Genomic DNA, 14,762 nt, shown 5'->3' on the forward strand with positions numbered 1-14,762 from the left:
GAGCTGTCACTGAGCTCAGGGACAAGGCTGTGGCTCCAAGAGCTCCCTGGATCTGTCACTGAGCTCAGGGACAAGGCTGTGGCTCCCTGGCCCACAGTCATTTCACACTCTGAAGGACTTCCCTTGCTGGACTGCAGGATAACCCCTGCTTCCTTCTTGTTCCCACCATGGAATGTGCAGGGTGGATGCTGGGCCTGGCAGGTGCCAGTTTTTCTATCTGTGACATAATAATTCTGATTTAACCTTGGCTACTCCAAGATTTAACCTTGATTAAGTGATTTAACCTTGACTTAATCCTTCCATGGGACTTTGCAGTCCTTTGATAAGAGATGTTCAGGATTTTAACAGACATAATGTCTTATTTGTCTTGGCAAAATAGGAATTTTCTATGTTTTAAAAGACTTTAGTTTTCATGTTACCTCCCCTACACGGGGTTCTTGCATAATTCATGAGATAAATAGTTTTCCATCTTTATTCTTGTTTATGATCCAGGGGGCTCTTATTTTACTGAATCAGAGATAAATTTATGGGCCTAGTCCTGGTCTAGAAGAACAGAAAGCAGAGGGTTTTTTATGTCAGTATGTTCAGGAATTGGCCCTTTCCTGAACAAGGACTATAGATTCTGAGTGGGAATTACAATTTCCATGGGTTTATTTGTGTCAGTGCCTATCCAAGGACCTCCTAAACTACAATACAGTGATGGATTGTATTTCATTCCTGTTTCTTTTTACCAGAAACAATAAAAATGCAATTTGCCAGAAATGTAAGGAGGAAGATCCCAACATTTTAAGTGAGGAAAGCCTACTGGCAGAAGAAAGGGTAAGTTGTCATTAATTTATTATTATCATTATCTGGGCTACCCTGGAGTCATCCCTGGACTACAGTTCAGGAGGGAATAATGTAAAATGTGATTGCAGCTAATAGTTACACATTTTCACTTAGGCTTTAGTCATTTGGATTTCCCACCCTTTGTGATTTAAAAAAAAGTAATGGCAGCCTCAGGACTTTCCAAGTCCATGTTCTGCACTGTAAAATCCCACACTCTTCCATATAATTAACTTTTTATTGCCTCAAAGTACCTGGTGCTTTCCTACTTGTGATAAGATGTCTGAGCTGTTACTTATTATCCTTGGGAAGTATCCTAATGGGTTTTCCAACCTCGTGGCTTCTTGTACCCTTTCGAACATGGAGCTGAATGTAATGATTGATAAAAACTATGCACTGGCAAATGTTTCATCTGCAATTTAATGGCACAGATCTGTTGTTGTTGTGTTGTTCTTCAGGGAAATTGCTGTGCTTTTCTATATCCCAAACACAAACTGGGCCATAGGGCCCAGTCCCAGCTTGTCTTTTTCCCTCCTTTCCCATTACATGCAAGGAATATCAATAGACACCCATTTTGCCTACATTTTTTAGGGAAAAATGAAACCAAATAGGCAGTAAATAAAAGTCAAAGTTTAGGAAGGGGCTGCAGCAAAATAACGGATCTACTGTTAATTCTGAACTTGGTGACACCTCAGAAAAATTCCTCAAACTTTATTGAAATATGGGTATGATTTGTAAATACTTCCTTGTGTTTGTAAACCTTCCTCCTCCCAGTTCTAGCTCTGTGTTGTTCCATGGGATATTTGCTGGAATTGCCTCCAGAGCATCCAAAAAACTTGTTCTTGTGTCAGGGCACCTCTTTTAATTGCTCAGGATGCAATATTAAAAGAGTGCGCTGTATTTCCTCATTTACATAACAATTGTACCGTTTTTCATGGTTCACAAAATGCAAAAATCTATCTAGTGCATAAAAAAACCAACAACTCCAAACCACTCCCACGTGGTTCACATTTCTTTTCTTTAGTGCCCACTAAATGGAAACAGCCCCATCTGAGCAACCGAGTTCTCTGTGCAGCACGTTAAGAGGTGTTAATGACCTCGATAATTAAATGCATTCATTAAGAGACCCCGTAGTCAGGCTCCTGTCAGCACATTCAGTTGCATGGGACATATTTCAGGCTTCTGGGAAAAGGAATGTAAAATAAGAGCTCTGGTGGGCTGGGCATATTTTCAGTAATTTTATAACACATCAAATAGCTTATTTTTTAAAAGTAAGAAATTATTTAATAATTATTTGGGTTTCTACCACGCTGAGATTAACTTGCTGGGTTACAGAGCCTTATGGCAGTACAGTAAATTAAGAAAAATAAAGGATAATCAAAAGAATGGATTACTTTCTGACCAGTGGGTTTTTTCCTTACCCTGTTTATTTTCCAGGCTTTTGGTGATGCTGCCATTAACAAAGAGATTTCTGAACTCAAAGTCCACTGTGTGACCCTGGGATGCAGTTGGTCTGGTATCATGAGAGATTTTGAAGTATGTTTAAAGACAGTTTATTTAGATTAATATAATGTCTTACTAAAAGGGGGGACAGAGAGACAATGAAAGCAGGTTTTCAGCAAACACAGATTAATGCAGCATCATTAGGATCAGTGACAGCACTGGGATTTATACGAACAAAATATCTAAAAACATATCTCCATCATTCTTTTCAGACTGATCTGTCCCAGGTGAAATATTTAAATGAGCAAGATTTGGGAATCTGCCATGCAAATTACAATAGTGGATACAAGGGGGAAAGCTGTATTGAGTTATTGCTAAAGAAAAGCACTTAAGAGAGACAGTTCCAGGCAGATCTCATGTTTGAATTTACCAAAAGTTGTTTGGTTTTGGTTTTGGCTTTTTTTTTTAGTTAAGAATTACCAAAAAAAGCCCCAGTAAAGCTGGTGAATTTTTCACCAGTAATCTCATAACTCTGTGCAGTGGGACTTTACCCAAAGCTTAGAAGAAATGCAGGTCAGGGCTCTGGGCTGCCAGAACAGGGGCTATTTATAGAGAGATGTGAATCAGCACTTTAGTAACCAGCGGTTGCTTTATAACTTTTGACTTCCAGGAGCATCAGAGCTTATGTGAATATGCTTTAATCCCCTGTCACACTGGTTGTGGGCACATGGTGATGAGGAAAAAACTGGCAGATCACTTGGAAAATGGCTGTGTCAATAATGTGATGGTGTGTCAGCAGTGCCAGCGCAGCTTGTCCAGCACTGAATACCAAGTAAGAACAGTTCTTTCTCAAATTAGGGCTTTATATTCTTATTTTAAATAATCTATCATGCCATTTTCCCATCCTGATTTCACTGCACTCAGAGGATATTTAATTTTCCTGAGTTTGCTGATTTTTTTTTTCCAGCAAAAATGAGCTGGATGTTGGAGGGGAAAAATGAGCTGGATGTGATAACCTGCTTCCCCAAAGAGGGAAGTGCCTCTGTGCTCCCCCAGGGCTAGGACAGCCCATGTTTCAGCTCTGGAAAGAAAACCCCAATCCCTCATTTTCAGCCTCAAAACACATCCCAGTATGAGGTAGGAGAGAAGCAGAAGAGCGCAGACAGTGGCAGGGAAGAGATCTTGGAAGTGGCTGGAATTTTATTCAAACTAAAACCAGCCACAAATTTATAAGGCAGGACTGTCAGATATTATTTCTATTAGGTACAATGAGGTATAATCTCCAAATTATCAGCAGCATCAACAACAGACCAGGAAGGTCGTACTCTGAATATGCCACAAATTTCCCAGTGACTATTTAAACTTATTTACCTCACAGTTTTTATGGTGTTTGCTCAAAATTTTGAATGTTGTTCCCTCCAAATGATTTAAAGAGAATAATTGCCAGCCTTGGAGTTTTGTCCTGGGATGGGGGGCAGAGTGATCCAAGACCCCCCTGGCAGGAGGGCTGGGAATATTTTGAAGCTGTTAAATAGCTGTGGGCAGCTCTGCATGTCCAAACTGTCACAAATTGATGCCTTTCCACATATTGAGCTGTGAGATTTATTCAACGAGGGGGTAACAGTCTTGTGGGGTAAGGATAAGGTGCTTTGCTAAAACCTGCTCCTTGGGAAGCTTTTGCACGTGCTCCTCACACCTTACCAAGCCCTACAGAGCAAGGAGAATATCTGGACCCAGGCAGCTCTTCCCAGAGCTAAATCCAGTGTGTTTTCCAGCTTAAACACCAGAAGGTGGCAACACTAAATCCCTCTCAGCTCCCTGGGAGCGCAGGCTCGGGCTGGAGGGGGAAACCTGAGCCGGGTGTGCTCCCCGAGCACCTTTCTCCTCTCGGAGCTCTGATACCGCAGCTCCGACTCGGCCCCTCCACCTTCCTCGCTCAAGAGCTGTTTTCCTCCCACTCATTCCGGTTCGCTGCCACCTAATTAATTTTTTGGTCAGGAAACCTTGGCAACCGAGCCTGGGGGTTGGCCTGGAGATGTTGCTTTTTCTCTGCCTCCTTTGGCGTTTGTAAAATTGGAGCGTTGCTCGTTGCATGCTCTGCTTTATTAACTTCGCAGCGAAGCGGCTCGAGAATTTTGATTATTTGTGGGTATTCCACGTGTCCACAGCCCTTATGGGAGCAAATAATAGGTTTGGGGCACTGCTCTCCCTCTCTCCATCTCAGACACTCACTTGCGTGATTTTTGCATTTCTCTATTTTCAAGACATTTCTCTCCAGCCCTTTTCCCCTCGAGATGTGAAGCCATCTCCTCAGATCAGTGACCTGAAGGAGTAAAAGAGCAGAAAGGAAGGAAATAAAGGCGTATTTTGTGCAACAGCGAGATAAAGAGTGTTAAAAACTGAGTCAGAGAGGGAGAAAATCCCGTGGCTGCATTTCTGAGAATCAAAAGAGAAACTTCAGGGCTGGTATGAAGAGGAGTTTATAAAGATTAAAGCCAGTCCCCCCTGAGCAGTGTGAATGGAAAGCTGACAGTTGCTGTGTTAAATACAGATATTCCAGCTATGAGCCAATGGCAGGGGAATTACCTTACCCTTCTTGGAGCCAGGAATGGCAGGAAGCCTCGTGTTAGTGGTGATGCATTTTGCATTAGCACATCACGCTGGAAAATTTGGATTCCAGCCTTCAAAATGTGCATAAGCAGGATGCAAGAAGGGTCTGCACATTGAGCAAACTACATGAAGTCAATGCAGGAAGAGTTTATATTTGAATTTGACTTTATATTTGAGTTTCCTGTTCTTGAGCTTGTTTATATTTATATATATATGTGTGTATATATTTGAATTTCCTGTTCTGCCTGTCAGTGTTGCTTCCTGTTCTGTAACACACCTGTTTGTCATTGCACATACATGTGTGTGTAAATACATGTGTGTGTGCACACAACTGTGGTTTGAACCTGGCAAGACTTGTACATTGTCAATCTTCTATCAAATATCCAGGGTGAGACCTGGTAGGCCAAGAATTAAATAATGTACTGAATTCTTCTGGTTTTAATGACAGGAACATTCATGTGAAGACAATTTCTGTAAGGAACAAAAACATGTGCAAACAGAAACAGCATCCAAGGAAAAGGTGGGTAAAAGATGAGTGACTGCAATACAGTTTTATTTCAATTAATGAAATTATCACTTGTTCACGTTGATTAAAGAGCATCTGAGAACATCTTCAGGTACAGCAGTTGTATCTGGGTGCTCTTTAATCCCCAGCAAAGCTCTGCTGCCTCCTCTTCCCTGCTCCCACAATTAACTTTAGTAAATTATCTTCTCAATCAATCATATAAAATGGGGAAATACTTGTTGCCTTTCATATACTCAGGGAGACCCACATGAGAAAAGAGGAGTGTGCTGTAGAGCAGGGTATTTAAAGTACCTTATTTATGAGAAGCTGTGGTTTATTAAATTGTGCTGTGACATTATGGGGTCTGTTGGATGGATACTTCACCGTGCAAGAAACCTGCAATCAGCCACCTCTTAATTGATTTACCATCAATTTTCAGAGCTGGTTGGACACTGTGGTAATGCCCTGACTTGAGTGAACCTGATTTATGGCTGCTGGGATTGTGGCCTAGGTGTTTGTAGGGAAATAAAAGAATCACTTTCAATTGGTATTTGATTATTTTCTCTCTCTTTTTTTTTTTTCCCCAACAGAGCCTCTCCACCCCCTCAGCCAACAAGGATGGGTGTCCCTTTTCTGAAGTGGGCTGTTCATTTAGGGTGAGTGAAATGGAAACAGAAACAGCACTTCTTTGCATTTTAGTTGCCTTGTGTCACCTTTTGTGCAGAGTTTCATGTGTTAAATATTGGCTTATCTGGGAATCTCGCAGGGACTCTGCTTGGCATCCTATTTAATACCAAAATTGCCACCAATTGTTTTATTTTTCATGTGGCACATGTACATTGTTGGACTTGATGATCTTAAAGGTCTTTCCAGCCTTATAGCAGTTCTCTGATTCTACAGTGTAGCCTAAGCTGAGAGGGCTCCCTGTGCCTCCTCTGGTGCCAGCTGATGTAGCTGCACCCTCATCTTCCAGGTTTTCCACCTCTGCCTCTCCCAGGAAAGCCACAGGATTGCTGGATTTGGCCCCACCCCACCCGTGGGGTGGTTATAGAGAGGGTATTGACAGTGTCTCACCTTCTTCCAGGGAGGCAAAGAGAAGATGAAGGAGCACGAAAAATCTGCAGTTGGGGCCCACATGCTGCTGCTGCTGCAGCACATGAGGCAGCTGGAGGGAACCTTGTGCTCTGATGCCAAGGCTGAGCTGAACGGGAACAGGGCAGGAAAAAGCATCTCCAGCCTGCAGATCCCAACAGGGCTGGACGTCAGTGGGGATCTGGAAGTGGACTGTCTGCCTGGATCTTCTGTTTCTGAGGATGAGTCTGTTCTGCAACAACTCATGAGGGAGAAGGTGATTTCCGAGCTGGAAAATAAGCTGCACGTGTTCGAGAACATCGTGGCAGTGCTCAACAAAGAGGTGGAGAGCTCCCACATGGAAATCATGGCCTTCCGGAGGCAGAGTGAGCTGGACCAAAACATAATCCGAGGCCTTGAGCTGAAGGTAAATAATAAGGATTGTCAATGTCTTTGTTCTGTGGAGAGCAAATATTGACACGTATCAGTGAGAGGGATCAGGGCAGGGAGTGTGAGCTGGGAAGTGTTAAGTTCTGGACACATCTACAGGATCCTAGTGTTGTTTTGGATAAATTTTCAAGTGGGGATCTCTAGTATTTGTTCTCTAAATCCATAATTTAGGTACCAAGATATTCCTGAGGCTTTTGAGTGTTCAGAGTTTGCCAGCATCAGACTGTGAGCAAGCAAGGCAGTTGTTTAATTGACTGCTCCTCTTACAGCAGCAGTTTGCCTGGAGGCCCAAACAACCATCTATCCGCTTGTTTTGACACAGAGCTGTCACTTAAAAAGAAATCAAAGGAGAATTTCAGAACAGGAGCACTTCAGAACGATTCAGCTGCTCCTGCAGCACAGCCTGAGGAGGGGAGTTGGCTGAGAAATGATTTCTTTCCTCCAGATTGCAGAGCTGCACCGGTGCCTGACGCAGAAGGACGCGGGGCTGAGCAGCCTGCACAAGAGCCTGGTGTTCTCAGAGCAGGCCTCCTACGATGGCATCTTTCTGTGGAAAATAACAGACGTGGGCAGGAAGCTCCAAGACTCTGTGACTGGCAGGACAGTGGGGTTGTATTCACCAGGTAAAGCACGTCACGGGTCTGTGTGTTTGCAAACCTTCATCCCTCCAGGACGCTGCTCCTTTCTGCTTGTGCCAACAGGGCCTTTAAAGCAGCTCCTTAAACCAAGATGCTGTTTATGCAAAGACCTGTAATCCAGCTTTTCCAAGGAGTTGTGCTCTATTCTGGGCTCTCCTTCTGTAGTTTGCCCTCCACCACAGCTTCTTGCAGTGTCATTTGCTGGATCCCTCCCTCCCAAGCCACAGCTCGACGCCTGTGGCACCTCAGGGCTTCCTGTTGCAGCTATTTCCCACGTGGGAAGTAATTGGATTAGGTAAAATACCCTTGTGTGGCTAATAACAGGTAATTTTCACCGAGGCATGAGGCACTAAAAGGATTCCAACCACTGGAATTTCATTGCTTGTAACCCCCAGGGGGGACTGATTTGTCTGCTCTCCTCGCTGTGAGAGCGAAACGCGGCACACGCCACCTCTTCCCACGTGACAGAAACGCTCACTAGGCCTTTTTGTTTTTCCAGAGGGGGCTTTGCTAACGAAAAGTTCTGATTTTCAGCTTTCTACACCGCGAAGTATGGCTACAAGGTGTGCCTGAGGGTGTACCTGAACGGGGATGGCACAGGGAAAGGGACCCACATGTCCCTGTTCTTCGTGGTCATGAAAGGAGACTACGACGCTTTGCTCCCGTGGCCTTTCAGGCACAAGGTAAGAAGGGAAACCTTTCCATGCCTGATCCCAGCCTGAACCCACTGCTTCTCCCAGTCACTACAAGGGGACTTTTTCCTCTGGTTTAGTGGAAGTTGGGCTGTTTTCCCATTTTCCCCTCCGAAGGCCATCCTGGAATCCTGGGTAGTAATTTGTCTCTGACTGGACTCACTTCCAGGGAAAGCTGCTCCTGCAGATATTCTGTAATTTGCCTGGTGGGATTTTTCAGACACCACAACATGGTGTTTGAGATATTCCAGATATTCCAACCTGTGTCCACCTGGGCTAAAGCCAGAGACACATTTTCTCCTGGCTCTTGCTAAACATAGATAATATCAATTTATGAGGGAATTTGCTGCCTGAAGGTGTCAGAAGGGTGAGAGTTCCACTTACAAAGGTGCCACAGGTGTCTCATGTGATCCTGGTCTGATTTTTTTCTCCTAAGTGTGGCCTGATAATGGCAACAGTGGTTAGAAAAGCAGTGAAACCCTGGCAGGGTCTGATCTCTGCTCTGTGTGTGGTAATAATTCCATAAGCCTTTCATGTAAATAGCTTTAAATAGCTTTACTGCCTGTTAGCAGCCAAAAAAGCAGAAATCAAAGTTCCCAATCTTCACTGTATTAAAAGATTATTACATACATTTCATATTTAAAGCTAAAGAACAGTGACTTAATAAAAGGGGTAATGAGATGGGGAGATTCTATACTGATATTTAGGTTGTGTCTTTTCCATATTCGTGCACAGGCAACTGAGCTGTTTCTTCTGATTCCAAACCACAATAACAGAATAAATGTAATGACTGTAACCAAACCCAGGGTTTGCTTAAGCTGTCGTGAGAGAGGCAAAAAAGCCTTTGGACTGTGCAGTTCTCTACCAAGAAATAATGCCCTGCATTGATTTAATTTAATTTTGTTTGAGGGGTGGCAAAGTTTTAAACATTTCATCTGGGAACTGTTACAATCCCCCTTGTTGGCACGATCTGATCATGGCTGGAAACATCGGTCACAGTTTGTGTTTAACCATCAATGGAGCATCAGCTGCTTTTGCAGCACTTCCATCCCTGGTGTGTCCTGTCCTGGTTTGGTTTTTTAACTCCAATAACCACCATTGCCTCCTCCTGTTTCCCCAGGTGACATTTATGCTGCTGGACCAGAACAACAGGGAGCACGTGATCGACGCCTTCCGGCCGGATTTGGCCTCCGCGTCCTTCCAGAGGCCGGTGCACGACATGAACGTGGCGAGTGGCTGCCCCACCTTCCTGCCCCTGGCCAAGCTGCAGTCCCCCAAACACGCCTACGTGAAGGAGGACACGCTTTTCCTCAAGTGCATCATCGAAACCAATTAGCAAACCTGGAAAGCTGGGAAGTCACCCCCTGAAGGGCGAGAGGAAACGGGGATGAAACCGCCCGGCTGAGGGCTCGGGGTGGTTTTTCGTGGGCACACAAAGCCCACTCGTGTCACCTGGAGATCCCCCTGTGCCAAGGGCTTCCCCCAGTGCCCACAGAATGGGCTTCTGCCCAGGGGAATGTGATTGTCCCACCCAAACAGCCGCTTTTCCTGGTTTGCGTGTCGGTCACAGTCACCCCCAGCCCCTCAGAGGGATCTGTGGAGGAAGCACTGCTCTTCCTCACACCTGGCCTGGCTGTGGGGGTGGTTCTGCTGGGGTTCCTGGCAGGGAGTGAGGCTCAAATCCCTTGGATTGATGGGTTTGGGGGGTGCAAGGGGGAAGCTGAGCTTTGCCATCCTCTGGCAGCACCGTGGCACATCCAGCTCCCTTTGCAGGGGGCACAGTCCCTGGACTGCACTGCCTGGCAGCCCCAGGGGGGGATTTTGGCTGTTCCCAGCAGGAACAAGGACAGGTTCCTTCCCCTGAGGCCCCCCTTGGGTGTCTCTGCCTGTGCTCATGGTGAGCTCAGGAGCCCTGGGCAGCACTGGGGGCTCCAATCCCTGTCCAGGGGGATTCCTCCCTTCCTTTATTTTATTTAACCTCTATTTATGTGCCCTGTTGTGTTGCAGCAGCAAGGGACCAGATTACACTGTGCCTTGGGGGAATTACTCTTGGATTTCCAAAGGAGCTGTTTGACTTTCCCATTGCAGATCTGGAGCTCTGGGGGTTGGAAACCCCTGGAAACCCAGAGCTCTGCTCCAGGCAGGATAGGGATCCCTCAGTGGCTTTGGTTTAAAGTGTTCAGTCACTTCTTGAACCTTCAAGGCAAGTGACTTATTGGAAATTATTGATTTTTTTTTTATTGCTTCTTTTCATGTGTTCTGATGTTTAAGTCTTTTCACACCCTAAAACAGAAGTAGCTGCAGAAATGGTTTTTCCTTTTTTTTTTAAGTAGAAGTAAGAAATTAATTTTTTTTTTTAATATGCAAGACCAGCTTGGGACTGTCTGGATGTGTGCAAAATCTCTCATTTCTATCTTGACAACATCCTTTAAAATAATTAGTTGTGATAAAGTATCACATTTCAAAAACACCCACTCCATAAACAAATATTTATCAAAGCTTGTTTGGGAAGAAACTGGATATTCTTTGCCATCACAGACACACAGTCTCTCTTTCTGTCTGGCTTTTCCTCTATTCCATATTTAAAATGTCTTTCAAGGACAGAAAGTTATTTTTCCAGCTCCTGTAACCACGCTGGAGTAATTTGCCTAAAAATACTATGCTTCTCATGGCTGTATCACTTTGGCAAGTGCTGTATTTATTACAATCATTCCTATTTTCTTACCATTTTATTTATTTCCTAAATAAAGCTCACTAACTTAAGAAAGGTTTGGCTGTTATTTTCCCTGTAAAACAGGGACTTGAGCAACTTAGAGATGTGATGATGGGGGTTTGTTACAAAAAAAGCTGAGCTGTGCTACAACACTTCCCTTCCTTCCTTCTTTCTAGGGGAAGGAAGGTTTCTTTGGAGCTCAGGGACTACAGCCATGCCCAGAACATCCATTCCCCTCAATCCTGCCCAGCTGGGAGAGCACTCACCAGCTCTTCATGTCTTATGCAGTCGCACAGAGCACGCAAAGAGAGCTAAATTAAAAAAAAAAGATGGATATGGATCAAATCCATGCTAAACAAACAAAAAGACACGAAACCCAATGCCTGATGCTCTTCCTTCCAAAGGCACAGCTGGCACAGAGCAGCCCAATGTCAGATTGAACTGCTCTGGCTCCAACTGGAGCCACACCTCGGGCCCAACGCTGGATCAGCATCCTCGGGAAGGGCTCCAAGGAGCTCGACCTGCCCCCTGAGCCAGGGGAGCCGGAGCATTACCACGGCCCTGTGGAATGTATTGAACTGCTTTCCAAACACAGGGCTCCGCTCCCAGCCCTGGTGTTCCTGGAACCGGCTCCGGATTTTCATCCCCAAAGACCTTCAGCAGCAAAACCTCCCCTGGTAAGGAAGTGGCTGACACTGAAAGGAGCTGAAACTGGAGTGATAGCAAGAGTTCTCCAGTGCATCAAATCACTTCTGCTGCAGAAAGGAGCAGCCAAAGGGATTTTTATTTTTTTTTTCCCTGGATCAAACCAAAACATGCAAGAAAATCAATGAGAATTTTATGGAGTTAAATCAGCACCGTTTGCTCTGTGTTTAATGTGGCTGGGTTGGCAAAGGGTCACAATGCTCCGGGAGCTACGACGCTCTGAAATAATCAAGGACAAGGTTTGTAGGGAAAGATCACATGTTTTTAGAAAGGACTAATAAAGCTGAATAAAAACAGGCAAATTTTAGGCTTATAAGCTTCAGGACATAAACTCAAATGTTGCACACAGTGGCTTTGAGCTTAAATTAGTTGTGTTGGTCAATCAGATGCTTTTGGTGAGGAGGTGGTTGAGACCCTTGGAGCAGAAGGAAGCGTTGGCCGAGGGAGAGAGGGAATTATGTCAACAGCCTGGAGCTGCTGTGGTTGTAGCCCCTGCCATTGCTATGGATGTATCCTACTTAACCAGCTGAATCTCCAGCTGGAAGTGGCACTTGTGAGCTGCCCAGCCATGGGAGGCTCCGGGGCAGAGCCATCCCTGCAGATCCGATCTCAGTGTCAGGCCTGGAACTCAGAGGCAGCTCCGTGTTTGGGTTTCCATTCAATATTCCTCCACTTCGGTCTCCAAGGCTACAGGCCAACACACAACCCCTCCTCCCACTCCTGTTTTCAAAGAAAGAAAAACACTGTGAAAAGAGGCTGCAACGATTTCTGGGCAGTTTTCAAAGCTGGAGGGCAGCGCTGGGAGCTGCTCTCCCTGCACACTCCGCAGGCTCGGCTCCAGCCAGGGCTGTGATTCTCCGGCTGCTCCATCCTCATCCAAGCAGGAAAGCACCTTGTCACCTCTGCAAGAGCAGGGTGTGGAGGAGCAATTAAAAGTTTTTAAGGGAAAACTGGGAATTTTGGAGTAGTTAACTACTTTTTGCAAATGCAGGTTTTGTTTGGGAATTCCATAGCGGGGAAGGAGCCGGGAGTCCTGCCCTGGGAGCCCACACTGGTCACACTCCCTGGCTGAGGAGGGTGCAGGGTTGCTGGCCCTCAGCTCGGTGGATCCTGTGGCAGGAGCACCTGCAAAGAAACCAGAGTCAAATATAATTATGTGGCTTCATTCCTGTCAGGAAACAGAGGATACATCTCAAATTCTTTTTTTTTTTTAATTTAAATTTTTGTTTGGAGCTTTTGCCCCAGGGCGATGTTACTGCGCTCCCTCCATTGGCAGGTGCCAGCTTTGGGGTGCCCTCTCTGTGCAGAGGGTTTTTAGGGAGGTTACTCCTGGTGAACTTGGTCCAGAGTTTGATTTCCATGTCTCACCATCCGCATTCCTGCGGGAAAGGACCAACCTGCTGCAAACATCAGCAGCAGGGGCTGGGCAGGAGGGTGGTGCTCCCTGAGCCAGCGGGGACAGGCTGGGACAGGAACGGTGCCCCGGGAGCACCACAATCCACCGGATTTGGGGCAAATCCAGCAGCTCCGATGCAGCGGAGCGAGAAGTGGGATTTGTCTGAGGGCAGGGCTGTGGTGCAGGGGTTATTTTAATCCCGAGGTGACTCACGCTATCCCAGTGTGACTCACGTGGAGCTGGGGCCTGGGGCTAGTTAGAGGTGTGGCACGGCATGGCACAGGATGGCACAGCATTGCACACATGGCACAGTGTGGCACAGCGTGGCACGGCATGGCATGGCATGGCATGGCATGTTGGACCACCTCCTCCACACCGTGCTGGGCTTTCCTTCTCACACAGACCTGCACAGAAGGAGCAGAGCAGCTGCTCAGGGAACTGTTTCCCCACTCCCTTCACAGGTGCAGCATCACGACACCCATGTTTTATGGGAAAGTTTGATTTAAAATATTGTTTCCTAGCAGACAGACTTCTGTGTGTTGGAAAGGCAGCTCAGCAGTGTGCTGCTCATCCCTGACACCTGGGGAGATGCTCACTTGCAGTTCAAGCCTTGTTGCAGGTGTACTTGGAGCCTCAGCTCCTGGTACTGCAGGAGCTCATCCATCACAGGCAGGAAAATCCCTCTGGACTCGGCTCACGCTTGGCCCAGACCCTGCCCCGGGAATCAGCCCCTCCACGGCCCGAGCAGCCTGGAAAACATTGCTTTTTCAGGAGCGCTTTCCAACAAACAGCAAATCCTTCACATTTCTTCTTGGCATCGACCGAAGAGGTTTTTTTTTTTTCAGTGATAGATTTTTCTCTGTTGAGATTCAGAGAAAGGCTGAAAAGCTGCCCCCGTTTCCAGGAATCCCGGCGAGCACAGGTCGTTCCCTGTCAGGACAATGCTGTGCAGGCACTGCCCGCGTCCCATCCCCGCCCGTCCCCCAGTCCTGGAGGCCCCGGGGGTGCCCTTTCCTGGCTGCAGCCACGAGTGAGAGGAGGGGGACGGGCGGGGAGGTCCCGCGGGTGGCGGGGGGTGCCGGTGCCTCTCCACGGGCGGTGGGTGCGTGGCCGGCCCGGGCTGCGCCGTCCTGGCCCCGGCGGTGCCGCCTGCGGGGCACCGGGCGGGTCCGGGCGGGTCCGAACTAAGCCAAGCCGAGCCTCTTTGAGCCGAGCCGCACCGAGCCGAGCCGGGGTGCGCCCTGCCGGTCCGATCCGTGCCCTGCCAGTCTGAGCCGTGTTTGCCGGTCGGTGCCGTGTTTGGCGGTTCGTGCCGGTCCGGTCCGAGCCGTGTCTGCCAGTCTGAGCCCTGTATGCCGGTCCGAGCCGAGCCGTGCCTGTGGGTGCCGCTCGGTGCCAGCTCGTGCCGAACCGCGTTTGCGTTCTGCCCCGGTCGGTGCCGCTCCGTGTGATGCCGGTCCGTGCGGTGCCGGTCCGTGCTCTCCCCGCCGGCCCGGTCCGTGCGGTGCCGGGCGGTGCCGCGGGGATGCGCTGCGCCGCGGTGGGACCGGACCCGTGGGAGGCGGCGGGGGCGGCCCCGCTAATTGCATAACCGGGACGTCAATGCCGGCGGGAGCGCGGGGTTAGCGCGGGAAGATGGCGCCCCGCGCCCGGCCCCCGCCGCGCCCCGCAGCCCCCCGGCCCCGCGCCCCGGCCGCCCGCTGAGCGCACCCCG

General features: G+C 47.6%; 2 protein-coding genes across 3 annotated transcripts in view; both read left to right on the forward strand.

The window, feature by feature from the left end:
- The window catches only part of TRAF1 (TNF receptor associated factor 1), a 12,944-nt gene extending 1,961 nt beyond the window's left edge, over nt 1-10,983 (forward strand). For both annotated transcript variants that reach the window (XM_027650380.1, XM_027650381.1), the window contains exons 3-11: nt 735-819; nt 2,263-2,361; nt 2,939-3,100; nt 5,327-5,398; nt 5,974-6,039; nt 6,468-6,881; nt 7,350-7,527; nt 8,077-8,225; nt 9,355-10,983. In XM_027650380.1, the coding sequence (XP_027506181.1) occupies nt 735-819; nt 2,263-2,361; nt 2,939-3,100; nt 5,327-5,398; nt 5,974-6,039; nt 6,468-6,881; nt 7,350-7,527; nt 8,077-8,225; nt 9,355-9,570 (1,441 nt within the window). In that variant the 3' untranslated portion in view covers nt 9,571-10,983. The remainder of the gene's footprint in view (nt 1-734; nt 820-2,262; nt 2,362-2,938; nt 3,101-5,326; nt 5,399-5,973; nt 6,040-6,467; nt 6,882-7,349; nt 7,528-8,076; nt 8,226-9,354) is intronic.
- Nucleotides 10,984-11,849: 866 nt separating this feature from the next.
- The window catches only part of PHF19 (PHD finger protein 19), an 11,062-nt gene continuing 8,149 nt past the window's right edge, over nt 11,850-14,762 (forward strand). Inside the window, exon 1 of the mRNA XM_027650289.1 lies at nt 11,850-11,891. Within this exon, the coding sequence (XP_027506090.1) occupies nt 11,850-11,891 (42 nt within the window). The remainder of the gene's footprint in view (nt 11,892-14,762) is intronic.

This window comes from Corapipo altera, unplaced genomic scaffold (genome assembly GCF_003945725.1).
Source record: "Corapipo altera isolate COAL_440 unplaced genomic scaffold, ASM394572v1 268, whole genome shotgun sequence".
NCBI lineage: Eukaryota > Metazoa > Chordata > Aves > Passeriformes > Pipridae > Corapipo > Corapipo altera.